The sequence below is a fragment of the Sebastes fasciatus genome, chromosome 11 (assembly GCF_043250625.1).
Source record: "Sebastes fasciatus isolate fSebFas1 chromosome 11, fSebFas1.pri, whole genome shotgun sequence".
In the NCBI taxonomy this organism is placed as follows: domain Eukaryota; kingdom Metazoa; phylum Chordata; class Actinopteri; order Perciformes; family Sebastidae; genus Sebastes; species Sebastes fasciatus.
Window position 1 is genome coordinate 5,147,911 of NC_133805.1, and position 17,691 is coordinate 5,165,601.

The following is a 17,691-nucleotide window of genomic DNA, read 5'->3' on the forward strand; positions in this document are numbered from 1 at the left end:
GCCTCTATACATGGCCTTAAATACAGATCAATAAGATCACTTCCTGAACAGATTTCACAATCAGCAGATGGATTTATTAGTAGTTTAGCTTTTGAAATCATGCTAAAATTACATAAACAAACCGCACCAGAGTCGGCTTGGAGGCGGACCGAGACACACCTTTTCAGGTAACTAAACGAGTTATGAGTGAAATCAACCTTAGCGACCTGTTTCACTAGCAACAGGACTGAATGGAGAGAGAAAAGAAGCAGCAGAAGCAATTGATGATGATTTTCTCCTTTAGTTGGGCCGATATCACGTCTAGTGAGCAATACAACCCAAAGATCTACCAAAGTTCAGTATCACTTTAACTGTGATTAGAGGTTACTGGTGACTAAGAAATGTATCCAGCGTTATCTCTGTCAGTGTTACTGCTTTATTGGTTGTCATTCTACCATGAAGGCATGGGGGTGAAGTTTGACCCTGAAGTGATCACGCTCCTTTTATTTGATTTTCACGTTTTTCTCAGGTTAAAAGCTTTTAAAAAGAACCCTTAAAAAATAAAGAGGTAAATAAAATCATGCCTGTGATCTTCTGACATCTGATCTCATCAGCTTGAACGCACCTTGGAAATCATCAAGAGTCATAAAATCAGTTTTCTGCAACATTTAGGAATATTTAGCGCCTATTTGGCAAATTGGCAGCGCCCCGATATCTACATCTTTTCATAACGTATAAACCTACATCCGTGCCAAATTTAATTAATGATGCACGTTCAATCACATAGCAACAATACGGCCGTTCACTGTCCTTCAAACCATGCAATGTCTTCTACAAGAGGTCAAGAGGTCAGACAATCTCCATTAAACTCACAGCAGTGTCTGAACTACTGTCCATCGGTCACATTTTCTACAGAAATCTCTGGATACAAATGAGCATTCACAGTAATGACAGCGATGACGAGGTTCAGGACTGCTAGTTCAGCATCTGACTGTGATATGGATCAGTGTCCTGATGACATTCATGTCCTTCAGACTAACAGCTAGATGTGAAAGCTTGGCTTGGACTTTGACTGAATGAGTTCAGGCTGTCAGATTGGTGGATTAACATCCTCAGACCACTTTAAAACTGAGCACTCCTGACCTCTTGTGGTCCAAGTCGGCGCTTTCTGAGAGAATCTCCACGTGTTCAGCAGTCAATATACGGAGACAGAAGCACTTTCAAACACAAGAAACGATCACAGGAGAAGTGTTTCACATTATTTTTGTAGATAGTACCACCTGCTGACCAGCAGTCATTCCCAAGCTGCTGCTCTGCTGAGCATTACTCAATCACAATATCATGTGATACTGTTTAATGACAGCAGCCGTACTGTGTGATGGGCTACGCTGACATTTAAAATGAGTGATCCCAGGAGGCAACAACAGCTTTTCTTACTGACACACAACCCTCACTGGGCCGCTCTACCACCAAGAGCTCTGTTAGGGTGAGGAAAACGACGGCCTAGTGAGGACGGAGCCCCAAACTGAGAGAAAAACATGCACTTGTGAATTTTTACAGGTTCATTTGGACAAAGACTACTCTATATACACTATTCAGGACACTCAGACAGAAGACAGTGTGGAGTAGTCCAGAAATTAAACAGTAAAGTAAAGCCACCTCTACACACAACAAACAGCTAAATCCATCTGACAATAACTAATAATAATTAATGTTAAATATGAATAATGTTGTGGGATTATTCCTTATTTAATGGGATATTTTTGGATTAATACATAATTATTACATACTTATATATAATAAACAAACAAAGCATTGGAATAGTGATTTGGAGGTTAAATACCATGAACACCAAATAAGTTTGGATCCGGTGTGATTTCACGACAAACTCTGTTCTTTGACTGGTTACAAACAGCTGACTGACAACAGGGAGTTATCAAACTAAACTGTCCTGAAATATTTAAATGGCTTTATAATCATTTTTTTCACATATTTAACGATCTACTTTGAAGCATTTGTGACAAAATGGTTCAATTTCAGGACGTCATCCTGATCCAAAGCAGCCTGGAGCTTTGTGTGATACCCTGGAAAAAAGACAGGAAGAGAAGACTTAGTTCATTCTTGTTTATTGATTATAGAAACCTTCAGTTTGTTCACACATCCCATCAGTAAAGTCTGTTAAATGACTCTTGTTACAATGATTTCACGTACAGATTCATTTTCATCCACACAATCAGTTTGTTTGAGCAGAATCTCAGCGATGTAACAGAGAATAATGATTTCCTTATTGATTATGATCATGATAATTACAGTTTCATTAAACATCTTAGTATCTCGTTTGTACGTCGATCTGGACGACAACATTTAGTCTGCCCAACAAATAAATGTGATTCTAGATATCTTTACAAAAAGTGGTGAGAACAGAATATCTATGATAAGAAATAAATCACTAGACCTTCCTTTAAGACCCGTGCAGTGGAAGAGAAACAACAACACACACACACACACATATATATATATATATACAAATATTCATCAAACATTTAGAGCACAGAGAAGTTCACATTTTCATGCAGAGAAATATCAGTTCAGGTGAACAAAGATCATCATGAGCAGTGAAACAGACACAGGAAGGAGCGCCACCTGAAGACACTCACACATTTACAGAACAACTCATGAGAAGATGTCAAAGCAAAGAGTGTAGAAGCAAAGAGACGCAACTCTGCTGCTTTTTTGACAACACCCGCTGCCGCCATTTTGGACTGAAAAGGCTTCTTGTATTCACAATATTTTATTGTTCAACACCGGCCATTTTGGTAAAATGTGACAATAGAATAGAAATAGTTTAGTTTTACTTTTGTACGTCACTTTGTAGGCGGACGTTTTACTGGCGTCCGGTAGTCGCTTTCAGTCCAAAATGGCGGAAGCGTAGCTCTGCTGCTGGGCGCTGACGTTACAATGGAACAAACAATTAACTTTCACTTCTTGGTAATAAACGTTCTTTGGTCAAAGTAGAGCCCATAATGTTTGATTGACAGCTGATCTCTGTGCAGTGAAGACATGAAAAGAAAAATCAGCTCTGCAGCAACAATGATGGACACCAGATAAGTTTAAGAGTTAAAACACAAAATTTAACCCTTAAATGACTTCTGTCTATTTCAGTTTACACAACTCAGCAGTGGTATCATAACCCAGAAGCCAAAGTCCAGCATAGAGAGGCTCAGTGAATGTGGTCTGGACTCTGTGGAGGAGAGTCATGGTTCCAGAGACGCTGTAGAAGGACAGAATACCTGCACTGTGATCCAGGTACACTCCTACTCTGGAGGACCGAGGACCTGAGACGGGAGTTTTGATATTGTTGTACCAAAATATATAACTGTCATCGTCACAACGTAACGCCCAAGATTTGTCATTCCGTCCAAAAACACATTCATCCCACCCCCCTGCTCTCCTGATACTCTTGTATGTGACTGCTACATTAACTCCTCCCCCTCTCCTCTCCACCTCCCAGTAACAACGTCCAGTCAGACTCTCTCTACTCAGGACCTGATGACATCTAGTGAATCTGTCTGGGTGACTAGGATAAGACTGTTGTTCTCTCATTGATGTTGCTTTTCTGTTCCCGTCAGATAATAACAGCAGTTTGTTTGCTGTGTTTGGATCCAGTGTGATTTCTCGTGAATACTGTAAGAATCCAGCTCTGGTCTTGGGCTCTGGTTGTGACAGTAAAACATCCACTTCAGTCACTGTCTGTGAGACGTTTGTCCATTTCTCTCTCAGAACGTCCTGTAGTTTATCTCTGACTTCTGACACAGCCGCCGTCACGTCCTCAAAGTAGCTCAGAGGACGGATATTGATGCTGGATGAGTGTGTAGATTCACTGAGTGGTGACAGTGAGGGGTAGTCGAGTAGAAACTGGCCGTGATCCTCTGTGTGTGACAGCAGCTTCAGCTCAGCGTCTCTCCTCTTCAGCTCAGTGATCTCCTGCTCCAGCTTCTCCTGAAGCTCTTTGACTCGACTTACTTCACTTTTCTGCTGGGATCTGACCTGCTGCTTCACATCACAGCTTCTTTTCTCCATGAGACGGATCAGCTCGGTGAAGATCTTCTCACTGTCCTCCACTGCTTTATCAGCAGAGCGATTGACAGCCTTCACCTCCTGTTGGAGCAGCTTCACATCTTTCTCTCTGTCCTGGATCCTCTGCTGGATGTTGAGTCGACTCACCTCCAGCTCTCTCTGCCTCTCGGTCCTTTCTGCTGCAGCTGAGACGGTGTCGTGGCCTTTATGTTCATCCATTAAGCAGAGATAACAGATACACTGCTGATCAGTACGACAGAAAATCTTCATCACCTCATCGTGACGAGAGCAGATGTTCTCCTGGAGCTTCTTGGAGGGCTCCACCAGCTTGTGTTTCTTTAATGGAGCTGAGTCATAATGAGGCTGGAGGTGTTTCTCACAGTAAGAGGCCAGACACACCAGACAGGACTTGAAGGCTTTCAGTTTCCTCCCAGTGCAGACATCACAGGCAACATCTTCAGGTCCAGCATAGCAGTGATCAGCAGGAGCAGCTTGGAGTCCAGTCTTCTTCAGTTTCTCCACTAAATCTGCTAACATGGTGTTTTTCATCAGGACAGGCCTCGGTGTGAAGGTCTGCCTACACTGAGGGCAGCTGTAGATCTTCTTCTCATCCTCTCCATCCCAGTGGGTTTTAATACAGTTCATGCAGTAGCTGTGTCCACAGGAAGTAGTCACTGGATCCTTCAGTAGATCCAGACAGATCGAACAAGAGATTGCTTCCTCGTCCAGCTGAACTCCTTTCTGCGCCATTTCACCTCTCAGTAGCAACGACTGTCTGAGTATCACTTCCTGAGAACCGACACTAGTTTGAGCTCTGATCTAATCATCATGTGTTATCTTGGTTACACCAACCTTTAAACTGTCGATCTGAAGGGGAGGGAACAAGGAAATAAATGGACCGATTGGAGTGGGTTGTGTTTGAGAGCAGGAAGAGGAGGGAGGAGTTATCAAGCTATGATTCATTCCAGGACGAGGAGCAGCACGACTGACTACGTCCCAAATCACATACTTTTGCTTTTTCCTTTTAGTACACTGCAGCTGCCCTTACATAGTACGTACTGTTACATGCAGCCGTTTACAGACAGACTAGTGACACATTACACACACTCCTGAGGCTACAGTGATTGTTTTTAAGAAATCTCATAAGCCATTGTTTTACTGCTTAATTTTTCGTTTTACATAAGAAAGTAGAGATAAGTAACCTAGACAACTAGTGTAGTAATAATAATAATAATTTATATAACACTTGTCAAACTTAAGTACAAAGTTCTTTCCAGATTAAAAATTTACAGAATAAAAATTAAAACAAAATCAAAATCTCATGTAATATTGGGGCAGCTAAGCTGAGATATTCGTAACAATTGTGCATTTTGCGATTAAAGTATCAAATTTGGCACAGATGTAGGTTTATATGTTACGAAAATATGTAGATGTCGGGTCGCTGCTTTTTTGGCCCCTGAGGGACGAATATCGACAAATAGGCGCTAAATATTCCAAAATGTTGCAGAAAACTGATTTTATGACTCTTGATGATTTCCAAGGTGCGTTCAAGCTGATGAGATCAGATGTCAGAAGATCACAGGCATGATGTTTTTTACCTCTTTATCTTTAAAGGGTACTTTTTAAATGCTTTTAACCTGAAAAAAACAGGAAAATCGAATAAAAGGAGCGTGGTCACTTCTGGATCAAACTTCACCCCCATGCCTTCATGGTAGAATGACAACCAATAAAGCAGTAAAACTGACAGATAGCTTGAAAGCTGGATACATTTCTTGGTCGCCAGTAACCTCTAATCACAGTTAAAGTGATACTGAACTTTGGTAGAACTTTGGGTTGTATTGCCAGCAGTAACACTGACAGAGATAACGCTGGGTAAAGTTCAGAGATTGCCGGTAACTTCTAGTCACAGGTGACATGAGAACTTCTTAGTTTGAGTCAGCACTTCAGGTTCATATGACAATGTTTCATTTTTGCAATGGCCTTCAAATCTGAGCAAAGGAGCTGATATTTGTCCGGTCTCTAACCTGTGACCAAGCTGACTTAGTGGAACTTATAAGGAAACTTAGATCAGTCTCCTGTTGAAATACAGGTTTAAAGAGACACACAAGCTTATCCACCACAGCAAGGTGCCAACTCCAGTAGGATTCAGTTTTTCTTTTCTTTTTTTGATATGCAATAGCACTTTTTTATTTACATTTATTTTTTGGAGGGGGGGTTGTGCTTCTATACATGGCCTTAAATACAGATCAATAAGATCACTTCCTGAACAGATTTCACAATCAGCAGATGGATTTATTAGTAGTTTAGCTTTTGAAATCATGCTAAAATTACATAAACAAACCGCACCAGAGTCGGCTTGGAGGCGGACCGAGACACACCTTTTCAGGTAACTAAACGAGTTATGAGTGAAATCAACCTTAGCGACCTGTTTCACTAGCAACAGGACTGAATGGAGAGAGAAAAGAAGCAGCGGAAGCAATTGATGATGATTTTCTCCTTTAGTTGGGCCGATATCACGTCTAGTGAGCAATACAACCCAAAGATCTACCAAAGTTCAGTATCACTTTAACTGTGATTAGAGGTTACTGGTGACTAAGAAATGTATCCAGCGCTATCTCTGTCAGTTTTACTGCTTTATTGGTTGTCATTCTATCATGAAGGCATGGGGGTGAAGTTTGACCCTGAAGTGATCACGCTCCTTTTATTTGATTTTCACGTTTTTCTCAGGTTAAAAGCTTTTAAAAAGAACCCTTAAAAAATAAAGAGGTAAATAAAATCATGCCTGTGATCTTCTGACATCTGATCTAATCAGCTTGAACGCACCTTGGAAATCATCAAGAGTCATAAAATCAGTTTTCTGCAACATTTAGGAATATTTAGCCGCCTATTTGGCAAATTGGCAGCGCCCCGATATCTACATCTTTTCATAACGTATAAACCTACATCTGTGCCAAATTTAATTAATGATGCACGTTCAATCACATGCCAACAATACGGCCGTTCACTGTCCTTCAAACCATGCAATGTCTTCTACAAGAGGTCAAGAGGTCAGACAATCTCCATTAAGCTCACTGCAGTGTCTGAACTACTGTCCATCGGTCACATTTTCTACAGAAATCTCTGGATACAAATGAGCATTCACAGTAATGACAGCGATGACGAGGTTCAGGACTGCTAGTTCAGCATCTGACTGTGATATGGATCAGTGTCCTGATGACATTCATGTCCTTCAGACTAACAGCTAGATGTGAAAGCTTGACTTGGACTTTGACTGAATGAGTTCAGGCTGTCAGATTGGTGGAATAACATCCTCAGACCACTTTAAAACTGAGCACTCCTGACCTCTTGTGGTACAAGTCGGCGCTTTCTGAGAGAATCTCCACGTGTTCAGCAGTCAATATACGGAGACAGAAGCACTTTCAAACACAAGAAACGATCACAGGAGAAGTGTTTCACATTATTTTTGTAGATAGTACCACCTGCTGACCAGCAGTCATTCCCAAGCTGCTGCTCTGCTGAGCATTACTCAATCACAATATCATGTGATACTGTTTAAGGACAGCAGCCGTACTGTGTGATGGGCTACGCTGACATTTAAAATGAGTGACAGGAGGCAACAACAGCTTTTCTTACTGCCACACAGCCCTCACTGGGCCGCTCTACCACCAAGAGCTCTGTTAGGGTGAGGAAAACGACGGCCTAGTGAGGACGGAGCCCCAAACTGAGAGAAAAACATGCACTTGTTCATTTTTACAGGTTCATTTGGACAAAGACTACTCTATATACACTATTCAGGACACTCAGACAGAAGACAGTGTGGGCTAGTCCAGAAATGAACCAGTAAAGTAAAGCCACCTCTATACACAACAAACAGCTAAATCCATCTGAGAATAACTAATAATAATTAATGTTAAATATGAATAATGTTGTGGGATTATTCCTTATTTAATGGGATATTTTGGGATTCATACATAATTATTACATACTTATATATAATAAATAAAAAAGCATTGGAATAGTGTTTTGGACGTTAAATACCATGAACACCAAATAAGTTTAGATTCAGTGTGATTTCACGACAAATTCTGTTCTTTGACTGGTTACAAACAGCTGACTGACAACAGGGAGTTATCAAACTAAACTGTCCTGAAATATTTAAATGGCTTTATAATCATTTTTTTCACATATTTAACGATCTACTTTGAAGCATTTGTGACAAAATGGTTCAATTTCAGGACGTCATCCTGATCCAAAGCAGCCTGGAGCTTTGTATGATACCCTGGAAAAAAGACAGGAAGAGAAGACTTAGTTCATTCTTGTTTATTGATTATAGAAACCTTCAGTTTGTTCACACATCCCATCAGTAAAGTCTGTTAAATGACTCTTGTTACAATGATTTCACGTACAGATTCATTTTCATCCACACAATCAGTTTGTTTGAGCAGAATCTCAGCGATGTAACAGAGAATAATGATTTCCTTATTGATTATGATCATGATAATTACAGTTTCATTAAACATCTTAGTATCTCGTTTGTACGTCGATCTGGACGACAACATTTAGTCTGCCCAACAAATAAATGTGATTCTAGATATCTTTACAAAAAGTGGTGAGAACAGAATATCTATGATAAGAAATAAATCACTAGACCTTCCTTTAAGACCCGTGCAGTGGAAGAGAAACAACAACACACACACACACACATATATATATATACAAATATTCATCAAACATTTAGAGCACAGAGAAGTTTACATTTTCATGCAGAGAAATATCAGTTCAGGTGAACAAAGATCATCATGAGCAGTGAAATAGACACAGGAAGGAGCGCCACCTGAAGACACTCACACATTTACAGAACAACTCATGAGAAGATGTCAAAGCAAAGAGTGTAGAAGCAAAGAGACACAACTCTGATGCCTTTATGACAAAAGCCGCTGCCGGCATTTTGGACTGAAAACACTTCTTATATGCATACTTTATAGTTCAACACCGGCCATTTTGGTAGAATTTGACAATAGAATAGAAATAATGTAGTTTTACTTTTGTACGTCACTTTGTAGGCGGACGTTTTACTGGCGTCCGGTAGTCGCTTTCAGTTCAAAATGAGGGAAGTGTAGCTCTGCTGCTGGGCGCTGACGTTACAATGGAACAAACAATTAACTTTCACTTCTTGGTAATAAACATTCTTTGGTCAAAGTAGAGCCCGTAATGTTTGATTGACAGCTGATCTCTGTGCAGTGAAGACATGACACAACAATGATGGACACCAGATAAGTCTAAGAGTTAAAACACAGAATTGAACCCTTAAATGACTTCTGTCTATTTCAGTTTACACAACTCAGCAGTTGCATCATAATAAGGCAGACAAAGGCCAGCATAGAGAGGCTCAGTGAATGTGGTCTGGACCCTGCTGAGGAGAGTCATGGTTTCAGAGACGCTGTAGAAGGACAGAATACCTGCACTGTGATCCAGGTACACTCCTACTCTGGAGGACAGAGGACCTGAGACGGGGGTTTTGACTTTGTTGTACAAAAATATATTTTGGTTACAATCTAACGCCCAAGATTTGTCATTGAATCCAAACCCACATTCATACCACCCCCCTGCTCTCCTTATACTCTTGTATGCGACTGCTACATTAACTCCTGTCCCTCTCCTCTTCACCTCCCAGTAACAACGTCCAGTCAGACTCTCTCTACTCAGGACCTGAAAACATCCAGTGAATCTGTCTGGGTGACTAAAATAAGACTGTTGTTGTGGCATTAATATTGTTTTTCTGTTCCCCTCAGATAATAACAGCTGTGTGTGTGCTGTGTTTGGATCCAGTGTGATTTCTCGTGAATATTGTAAGAATCCAGCTCTGGTCTTGGGCTCTGGTTGTGGCAGTAAAACATCCACTTCAGTCACTGTCTGTGAGACGTTTGTCCATTTCTCTCTCAGAACGTCCTGTAGTTTATCTCTGACTTCTGACACAGCCGCCGTCACGTCCTCAAAGTAGCTCAGAGGACGGATATTGATGCTGGATGAGTGTGTAGATTCACTGAGCGGTGACAGTGAGGGGTAGTTGAGTAGAAACTGGTTGTGATCCTCTGTGTGTGACAGCAGCTTCAGCTGAGCATCTCTCCTCTTCAGCTCAGTGATCTCCTGCTCCAGCTTCTCCTGAAGCTCTTTGACTCGACTCACTTCACTTTTCTGCTGGGATCTGACCTGCTGCTTCACATCACTGCTTCTTTTCTCCATGAGACGGATCAGCTCGGTGAAGATCTTCTCACTGTCCTTCACTGCTTTATCAGCAGAGCGATTGACAGCCTCCACCTCCTGTTGGAGCAGCTTCACATCTTTCTCTCTGTCCTGGATCGTCTGCTGGATGTTGAGTCGACTCACCTCCAGCTCTCTCTGCCTCTCGGTCCTTTCTGCTGCAGCTGAGACGGTGTCGTGGCCTTTATGTTCATCCATTAAGCAGAGATAACAGATACACTGCTGATCAGTACGACAGAAAATCTTCATCACCTCATCGTGACGAGAGCAGATGTTCTCCTGGAGCTTCTTGGAGGGCTCCACCAGCTTGTGTTTCTTTAATTGAGCCACATCATAATGAGGCTGGAGGTGTTTCTCACAGTAAGAGACCAGACACACCAGACAGGACTTGAAGGCTTTCAGTTTCCTCCCAGTGCAGACATCACAGGCCACATCTTCAGGTCCAGCATAGCAGTGATCAGCAGGAGCAGCTTGGAGTCCAGTCTTCTTCAGTTTCTCCACTAAATCTGCTAACATGGTGTTTTTCATCATGACAGGCCTCGGTGTGAAGGTCTGCCTACACTGAGGGCAGCTGTAGATCTTCTTCTCATCATCTCCATCCCAGTAGCTTTTAATACAGTTCATGCAGTAGCTGTGTCCACAGGAAGTAGTCACCGGATCCCTCAGTAGATCCAGACAGATCGAACAAGAGAAGGTTTCCTTCTCCACCTGAACTCCTTTCTGCGCCATTTCACCTCTCAGTAGTAGCAACGACTGTCTGAGTTTCATTTCCTGAGAACCAACACTTATCTTAGTTACACCCACCTTCAAACTGTTGATCTAAAGGGGAAGGAACAAGGACATAAATGGACCGAGTGGAACTGTCTGTGTTTGAGAGCAGGAAGAGGAGGGAGGAGTTATTAAGCTGATTCATTCCAGGACATGGAGCAGCACGACTGACCACGTCCCAAATCACATACTTTGCCCTTTTACTTTTAGTACACAGCAGCTGCCCTTACAAAGTACGTACTGTTACTTGCAGTATACATACAATATATCTGCTTTGCAGAGGATTGTAGGTCAAAACAGCCAGAAAAGCATGCTGGCTTTCATACTATAAAATGTGACCAGATGTAGCAGGACATCCTGGTATTTTTGGCATACTGCATTTGACATACTATGTATTGGGACATAAGACATTTGTTTTCTTGCATACTAAGTAGTATGGTAGTATGGGTATTGGAACGCAACAGTTTTTTTTTACCTCTTCATTTTTTAAGGGTACTTTTTAAAAGCTTTTAACCTGAGAAAAACGTGAAAACCAAATAAAGGAGCGTGGTCACTTCAGGATCAAACTTCACCCCCATGCCTTCATGGTAGAATGACAACCAATAAAGCAGTAAAACTGACAGAGATAACGCTGGGTAAAGTTCAGAGATTGCCGTTAACTTCTAGTCACAGGTGACATGAGAACTTCTTCTTTTTTTTTTATTTAATGTTAAAGGAATACATACACATACTTGTAAAAGTCACATACAGACAGCAACAACAACATATATAAAACAAAAAAAGAAAACATAAAAAGAAAAATAATAAATAAAAGTACTACTCGTTGTAATAGTGCAGTGTCAAGAGATAAGTTAATATTCATATACATACATATTCATGTTTATATACATACATCCAACCTCATATATAGATATATATACACATACAGTATATACATATGTCTATATCCACACGCGCGTACATATAGATATCCACTTAGACACATTTGCTTTCACAGTTATCTATTCTATTTTACAGACAAAAAGAGGGACATATTTACATCCCTTTAGTTGACCTTTTATCGACATTATTTATTTATAAATTTTGTTTAACTCCAATCCTCACCCTGACTCAAAGTATCCCACCCACGCTCAAAAATTATATTCTGTTCTTTATTTCTATTAACATCACTCTCAAGAACCCACTGATGTTTCAAAAACATTTTGAAACGTTCAGTGTTTAACTGCTGTCTTTTTATAGCTTTAAATATAAATGCTTTCCCCATCATCATAATGATGATGTTGTTCAGGTATTTTCCTTTTTCATCATCCCTTAAATCACCAAACATTATAGATAAAGGACAACTATAGAAATTTGATTTGTAGACTGAGATCCACTTTTCAACTTTAATCCAAAATAATGCAACTTCCTTACAATACCAAAATAAATGAATGTCTGACTCCTCTTCCTCCTCACACAATTTTCATAAGTCACATAGTTGGATGCCCCATTTTTTTTGCATTCTCTTAGTAGGCAAGAATTTGTAGATTAGTTTTAGTTGTAAAATTCTAATGGAGACATCAAAAGAAGTTTAAATACATGCATATACTTTCCTCCATGGGATACATTTGTCTAACAAATCCTCCCATTTTTGACTGGATAGCTACTGGTGTAGCAGAAATGTGTTTAAGTTGCATGTATAACTGATATATTTTCTTGTTTATTTTTCTCTTATTCATCCATGTTGTGTCCTTAATGTAGGGGCAACATGTCATTTGTTTTGTACATAATAATAGCTTCCTTTTCCAGATCTGAGGTATAGCTGCACAGAGTTGATTATATGTAAAAAGGTCACAAACATTACCATATACTTTTTTAAATTCATCACAAGACTTGATTTTGCCCGCACTATTCAAGAGGTCATTTATAAATAATATTCCTTTTTCAAACATTGATTCAATAAAGATAGGGTGATCATTAATCAAAATATTTCTATTATACCACCACACTTGGCTCTGGATTTCATAACTTCACTCTGGTTGATGATATTGGTATTGAAACCAACTGACTATGGCCTCTACCAAAAAGCCTGATAAGTATGGAAATGACTTTCTCTTTAATATAGTGAACTGAAAAGCAGTTAACTGGAGGTAAGGATAGAGTTCTTTGTGGAACAGAAGATGAGCAGACCTCAATAATTTTGCTGAAAACCACTGCAGATTAAGATACATTTTGGTATAAGGGATGCTTTTAGTGCAAAGTTGAGTGCCTTAAGGTTTAACAATTTAAGTCCACCGTGTTTGTAATCATTATATAGATAAGCTCTTTTAATTTTGTCAGGCTTCCCACCTCATAGAAAGTTGAACACATTTTGCTCATGTTTTTTAAACAGCTTCTCTCCTGGGGTAGGTAATGACATGAGGATATAGATAAACTGAGGAATCACTAAGGAATTTATCACGGTTATTTTTCCATCCATCCATCCATCTTCAACCGCTTATCCGGGATCGGGTCGCGGGGGCAACAGCTCCAGCAGGGGACCCCAAACTTCCCTTTCCCGGGCCACATTAACCAGCTCTGACTGGGGGATCCCGAGGCGTTCCCAGGCCAGAGTAGAGATATAATCTCTCCATCTAGTCCTGGGTCTTCCCCGTGGTCTCCTCCCAGCTGGTCGTGCCTGGAACACCTCCCAAGGGAGGCGCCCAGGAGGCATCCGTGCTAGATGCCCGAACCACCTCAACTGGCTCCTTTCGACGCAAAGGAGCAAGGACTCTACTCCGAGTCCCTCACGGATGACTGAGCTTCTTACCCTATCTCTAAGGGAGACGCCAGCCACCCTCCTGAGGAAACCCATTTCGGCCGCTTGCACCCGCGACCTCGTTCTTTCGGTCATGACCCAACCCTCATGACCATAGGTGAGAGTAGGAACGAAGATTGAACGGTAGATCGAGAGCTTTGCCTTCCGGCTCAGCTCTCTTTTCGTCACAACGGTGCGGTAAAGCGAATGCAATACCGCCCCTGCTGCTCCGATTCTCCGACCAATCTCACGTTCCATCGTCCCCTCACTCGCGAACAAGACCCCGAGATACTTAAACTCCTTCACTTGGGGTAAGGACTCATTCCCTACCCGGAGTAGGCAAACCACCGGTTTCCTGCTGAGAACCATGGCCTCAGATTTAGAGGTGCTGATTCTCATCCCGACTGCGTCACACTCGGCTGCGAACCGATCCAGTGAGTGCTGGAGGTCGCAGACCGATGATGCCAACAGGACCACATCATCTGCAAAAAGCAGCGATGAGATCCTCAGCACACCGATCTGCAAACCCTCCTCCACCCGACTACGCCTCGATATCCTGTCCATGAATATCACGAACAGGATTGGTGACAAAGCGCAGCCCTGGCGGACAAATGGTTATTTTTCCATATAAAGTTAAATTAGTCATTCCCCAAACTTTTAATTTTCTGTCGACTGTATGTAGCTTTCTATCAAAGTTTTCCTTCGTGATAAGTTCCATGTCTTTAGGGATATGTATACCAAGGACATCTATTGGGCCATCTGACCATTTTAGTGGCAGATTACTATAGATATTAAAATTTGTACCTTTCAGAGATCCAATTCGCAGCACAGTACATTTATCATAGTTAGGTTTTAGTCCGGAAATTACTGAGAAGTTATTCAACTCTTTAACTAATGCAGTAAAGGATGCGATATTTGGTTGAATTTGAAAGCTTAGATCCAAACGTACTTTATCGAAAGCTTTCTCAAAGTCAGCAAAAAAAATTAAAGCAGGGGTTTTTGTTGAGTCATAATATTCAATTATTTTGATTATTTGTCTAATACTGTCACTGATAGATCGACCCTGTAAGAAGCCACACTGATCTGGATGAATAATATTGGGCAGTACTAGTTTTAATCTGTTTTAGCATCGTTACATTGTAGTGTGATTGGTCTCCAATTCTTTAGAGTAGTGGGATCTTTATACCTTCCACCTGAATCTTGTTTCAATAATAGTGAGATTAAACCTTCCTGTTGAGTTTCTGTAAGTTGTTTTTTGCTATATGACCAGTTGAAGGTGTTCAGCAAAGGTGTTTTAACAGACTCATAGAAGGTTTGATAAAAGTCTACAGGTATGCCATCGGCTCCTGGACTTTTACCTTTTTCAAAGGAGTTAATGGCTTGATGTAATTCCTCCAGCGTAATAAGTCCCTCACAAGATTTGTTTTCTTTCTCTGTTAACTTTACGGTATTATCGTCTTGAGAATTGGGGCTAGTATTTTGAGGCAATAAATCCTCTGGTGGGCTCTGAAAGGAGTACAATTTTGAAAAATAATTATGTTGTACCAGCAAAATTTCCATTGGTTTTTCAATGATTTTATTTCCTACTACAAGCTTCAAAACATTTTTCTTTACAGTGTTTTTATACTGCAGATTTAAGAAATATTTGGTTGATCTCTCCCGATTTTCCATCCATTCTATTCTATTTCTCAAATATGATACGTTGGCTTTCTCTGCATTTAGTCTTTCTAACTCTCTTTCCTTGTGCTCAAGATTGTCCAGTAGAGCTTGTGACACATTTGTATTATTGTCTAACCGTTCTGTTAAATCTTCTATCTCAGCTATCAATATTTTTTCTGTCTCCAAACGATTTTTATTTTTCCTTGAGCTGTATTGAATGCAGTGTCCCCTTAAGGTGCATTTAAAAGCATCCCATATAATCAAAGGATCCGCTGTATCATTATTCACTACAAATCAAATCTTTTATGAATTTGTTTATTGTATCTATAAACTCTTTATCCTTCAATAGCTTCTGATTTAATTTCCAGTATCCTGGACCACTATGAAACGTTGTGGTACAAATGCTCAAGGTTATAAGATGATGATCTGACCTAAATCTCTCTTTAATCTCGACTTTATTAATTTTTGGAGTCAATGAAAATGATGTTAAGAAATAATCTATTCTGCTAGCCTGATTTCCTCGTCTCCATGTATATCTTGTTTGCTTTGGATTTTGCAATCTCCATATGTCAATTAAATCTAGTGAGGTCATGATGCCAGAAATAGCATTATATGCTCTAGAATGGTAATTCTTAGTTTGTATGCCTTTTCGATCCAGATCTAAATCCAACACAGTGTTGTAGTCTCCTGTCATTATCAAATTTTTATCATGTCGTTTTTTTTTCTTGCAACATGTTGAATATATCTTGAAAGAAGAGTGGATCGTCAGAATTAGGTGCGTACAGATTTACTAATACAAATTCTAGGCTATCCACTAATATATCTTGTATAATATATCTACCTGCTTGATGTATTATTGTATCTTTGACCACAATATCTTCTTCCTTTTTATACATTATCATTACACCTTTAGAATTTGAGCATCTGTGTGAAAAGTATATGTTATCCCCCCACTCTGTTTTCCATTTAATCTCATCCAGTTGGGTAGAGTGAGTCTCTTGTAAACTAAATATATCATAGTTTTTATCCGTAAGCCAACTAAAAAAGTGTCCCCTTTTCTTCCTATCAGCTAAACCGTTACAGGTGAAGCTTGATATTACTAACTTGGACATATTTGATCTTCAGTGGATTCTATACTTTCATGATTCTTGAAAAAAAAGGAAGGAAATAATAATAGTGACACCAAAACAACAGGAATGGGCTGAAAAAAAAGAAAACATACAAAAGGCAAAACAACTAAGGTAATATAATAAAGTAAATTTAAAAAATAGAATACAGAAAACAGAAGCATATAACATAGGATCATATTTGGATCCCTCGAGTAAACTGGCATAAGATTGGGATGCTCAGCCTGAGCTCGCCTTGCTTGATTATAAATGGGGCACCTTAAGTCTGATTGTCTTAATTGAAGGTGGTTCAAATAATGCAATTTGATTTGCTACACTAAGATATTCCCCTCTCCCCTTTTCTCATTGCCCATTCCTGGACACACCTACCAACCCAACTTCCCACCTTCACTTATTTCCTGTTTCCTCCATCCTCTGCTAATATATTTCCCATTGTCATATTTTTCTCCCTTTTAAATAGCGTCTAAGAGAAACATTTTACGATAACAAAACATCCAATCGCACCTTGGAAATCATGGCCATATTGGCAGCGCCCCGATATCTACATCTTTTCATAACATATAAACCTACATCCGTGCCAAATTTAATTAATGATGCATGTTCAATCACATAGCAACAATACGGCCGTTCACTGTCCTTCAAACCATGCAATGTCTTCTACAAGAGGTCAAGAGGTCAGACAATCTCCATTAAACTCACTGCAGTGTCTGAACTACTGTCCATCGGTCACATTTTCTACAGAAATCTCTGGATCAAAATGAGCATTCACAGTAATGACAGCGATGACGAGGTTCAGGACTGCTAGTTCAGCATCTGACTGTGATATGGATCAGTGTCCTGATGACATTCATGTCCTTCAGACTAACAGCTAGATGTGAAAGCTTGACTTGGACTTTGACTGAATGAGTTCAGGCTGTCAGATTGGTGCATTAACATCCTCAGATGACTTTAAAACTGAGCACTCCTGACCTCTTGTGGTCCAAGTCGGCGCTTTCTGAGAGAATCTCCACGTGTTCAGCAGTCAATATACGGAGACAGAAGCAC

General features: G+C 40.2%; 1 protein-coding gene across 1 annotated transcript; it reads right to left on the reverse strand.

Moving 5' to 3' along the window:
• Nucleotides 1-2,091: 2,091 nt before the first annotated feature.
• On the reverse strand, nucleotides 2,092-11,054 carry LOC141776830 (uncharacterized). Its single transcript, XM_074650650.1, has 2 exons — nucleotides 9,382-11,054; nucleotides 2,092-4,851 (listed from the first exon to the last, which is right to left on the reverse strand). The coding sequence occupies exons 1-2, from the start codon at nucleotides 11,044-11,046 to the stop codon at nucleotides 3,133-3,135; spliced, it is 3,384 nt and encodes a 1,127-aa protein (XP_074506751.1). The 5' UTR covers nucleotides 11,047-11,054; the 3' UTR covers nucleotides 2,092-3,132.
• Between the last annotated feature and the right edge of the window lie 6,637 nt (nucleotides 11,055-17,691).

Bases quoted from the DNA above. Each gene is read 5' to 3' on its own strand.
- LOC141776830 (XM_074650650.1), bottom strand. From the start codon at position 11,046: ATGGCGCAGAAAGGAGTTCAGGTGGAGAAGGAAACCTTCTCTTGTTCG. The intron at 4,852-9,381 runs TAGACAGAAGTC...ACTAGTGTCGGT, and splicing joins CTGAGTTGTGTAAACTGAAA to TCTCAGGAAGTGATACTCAG.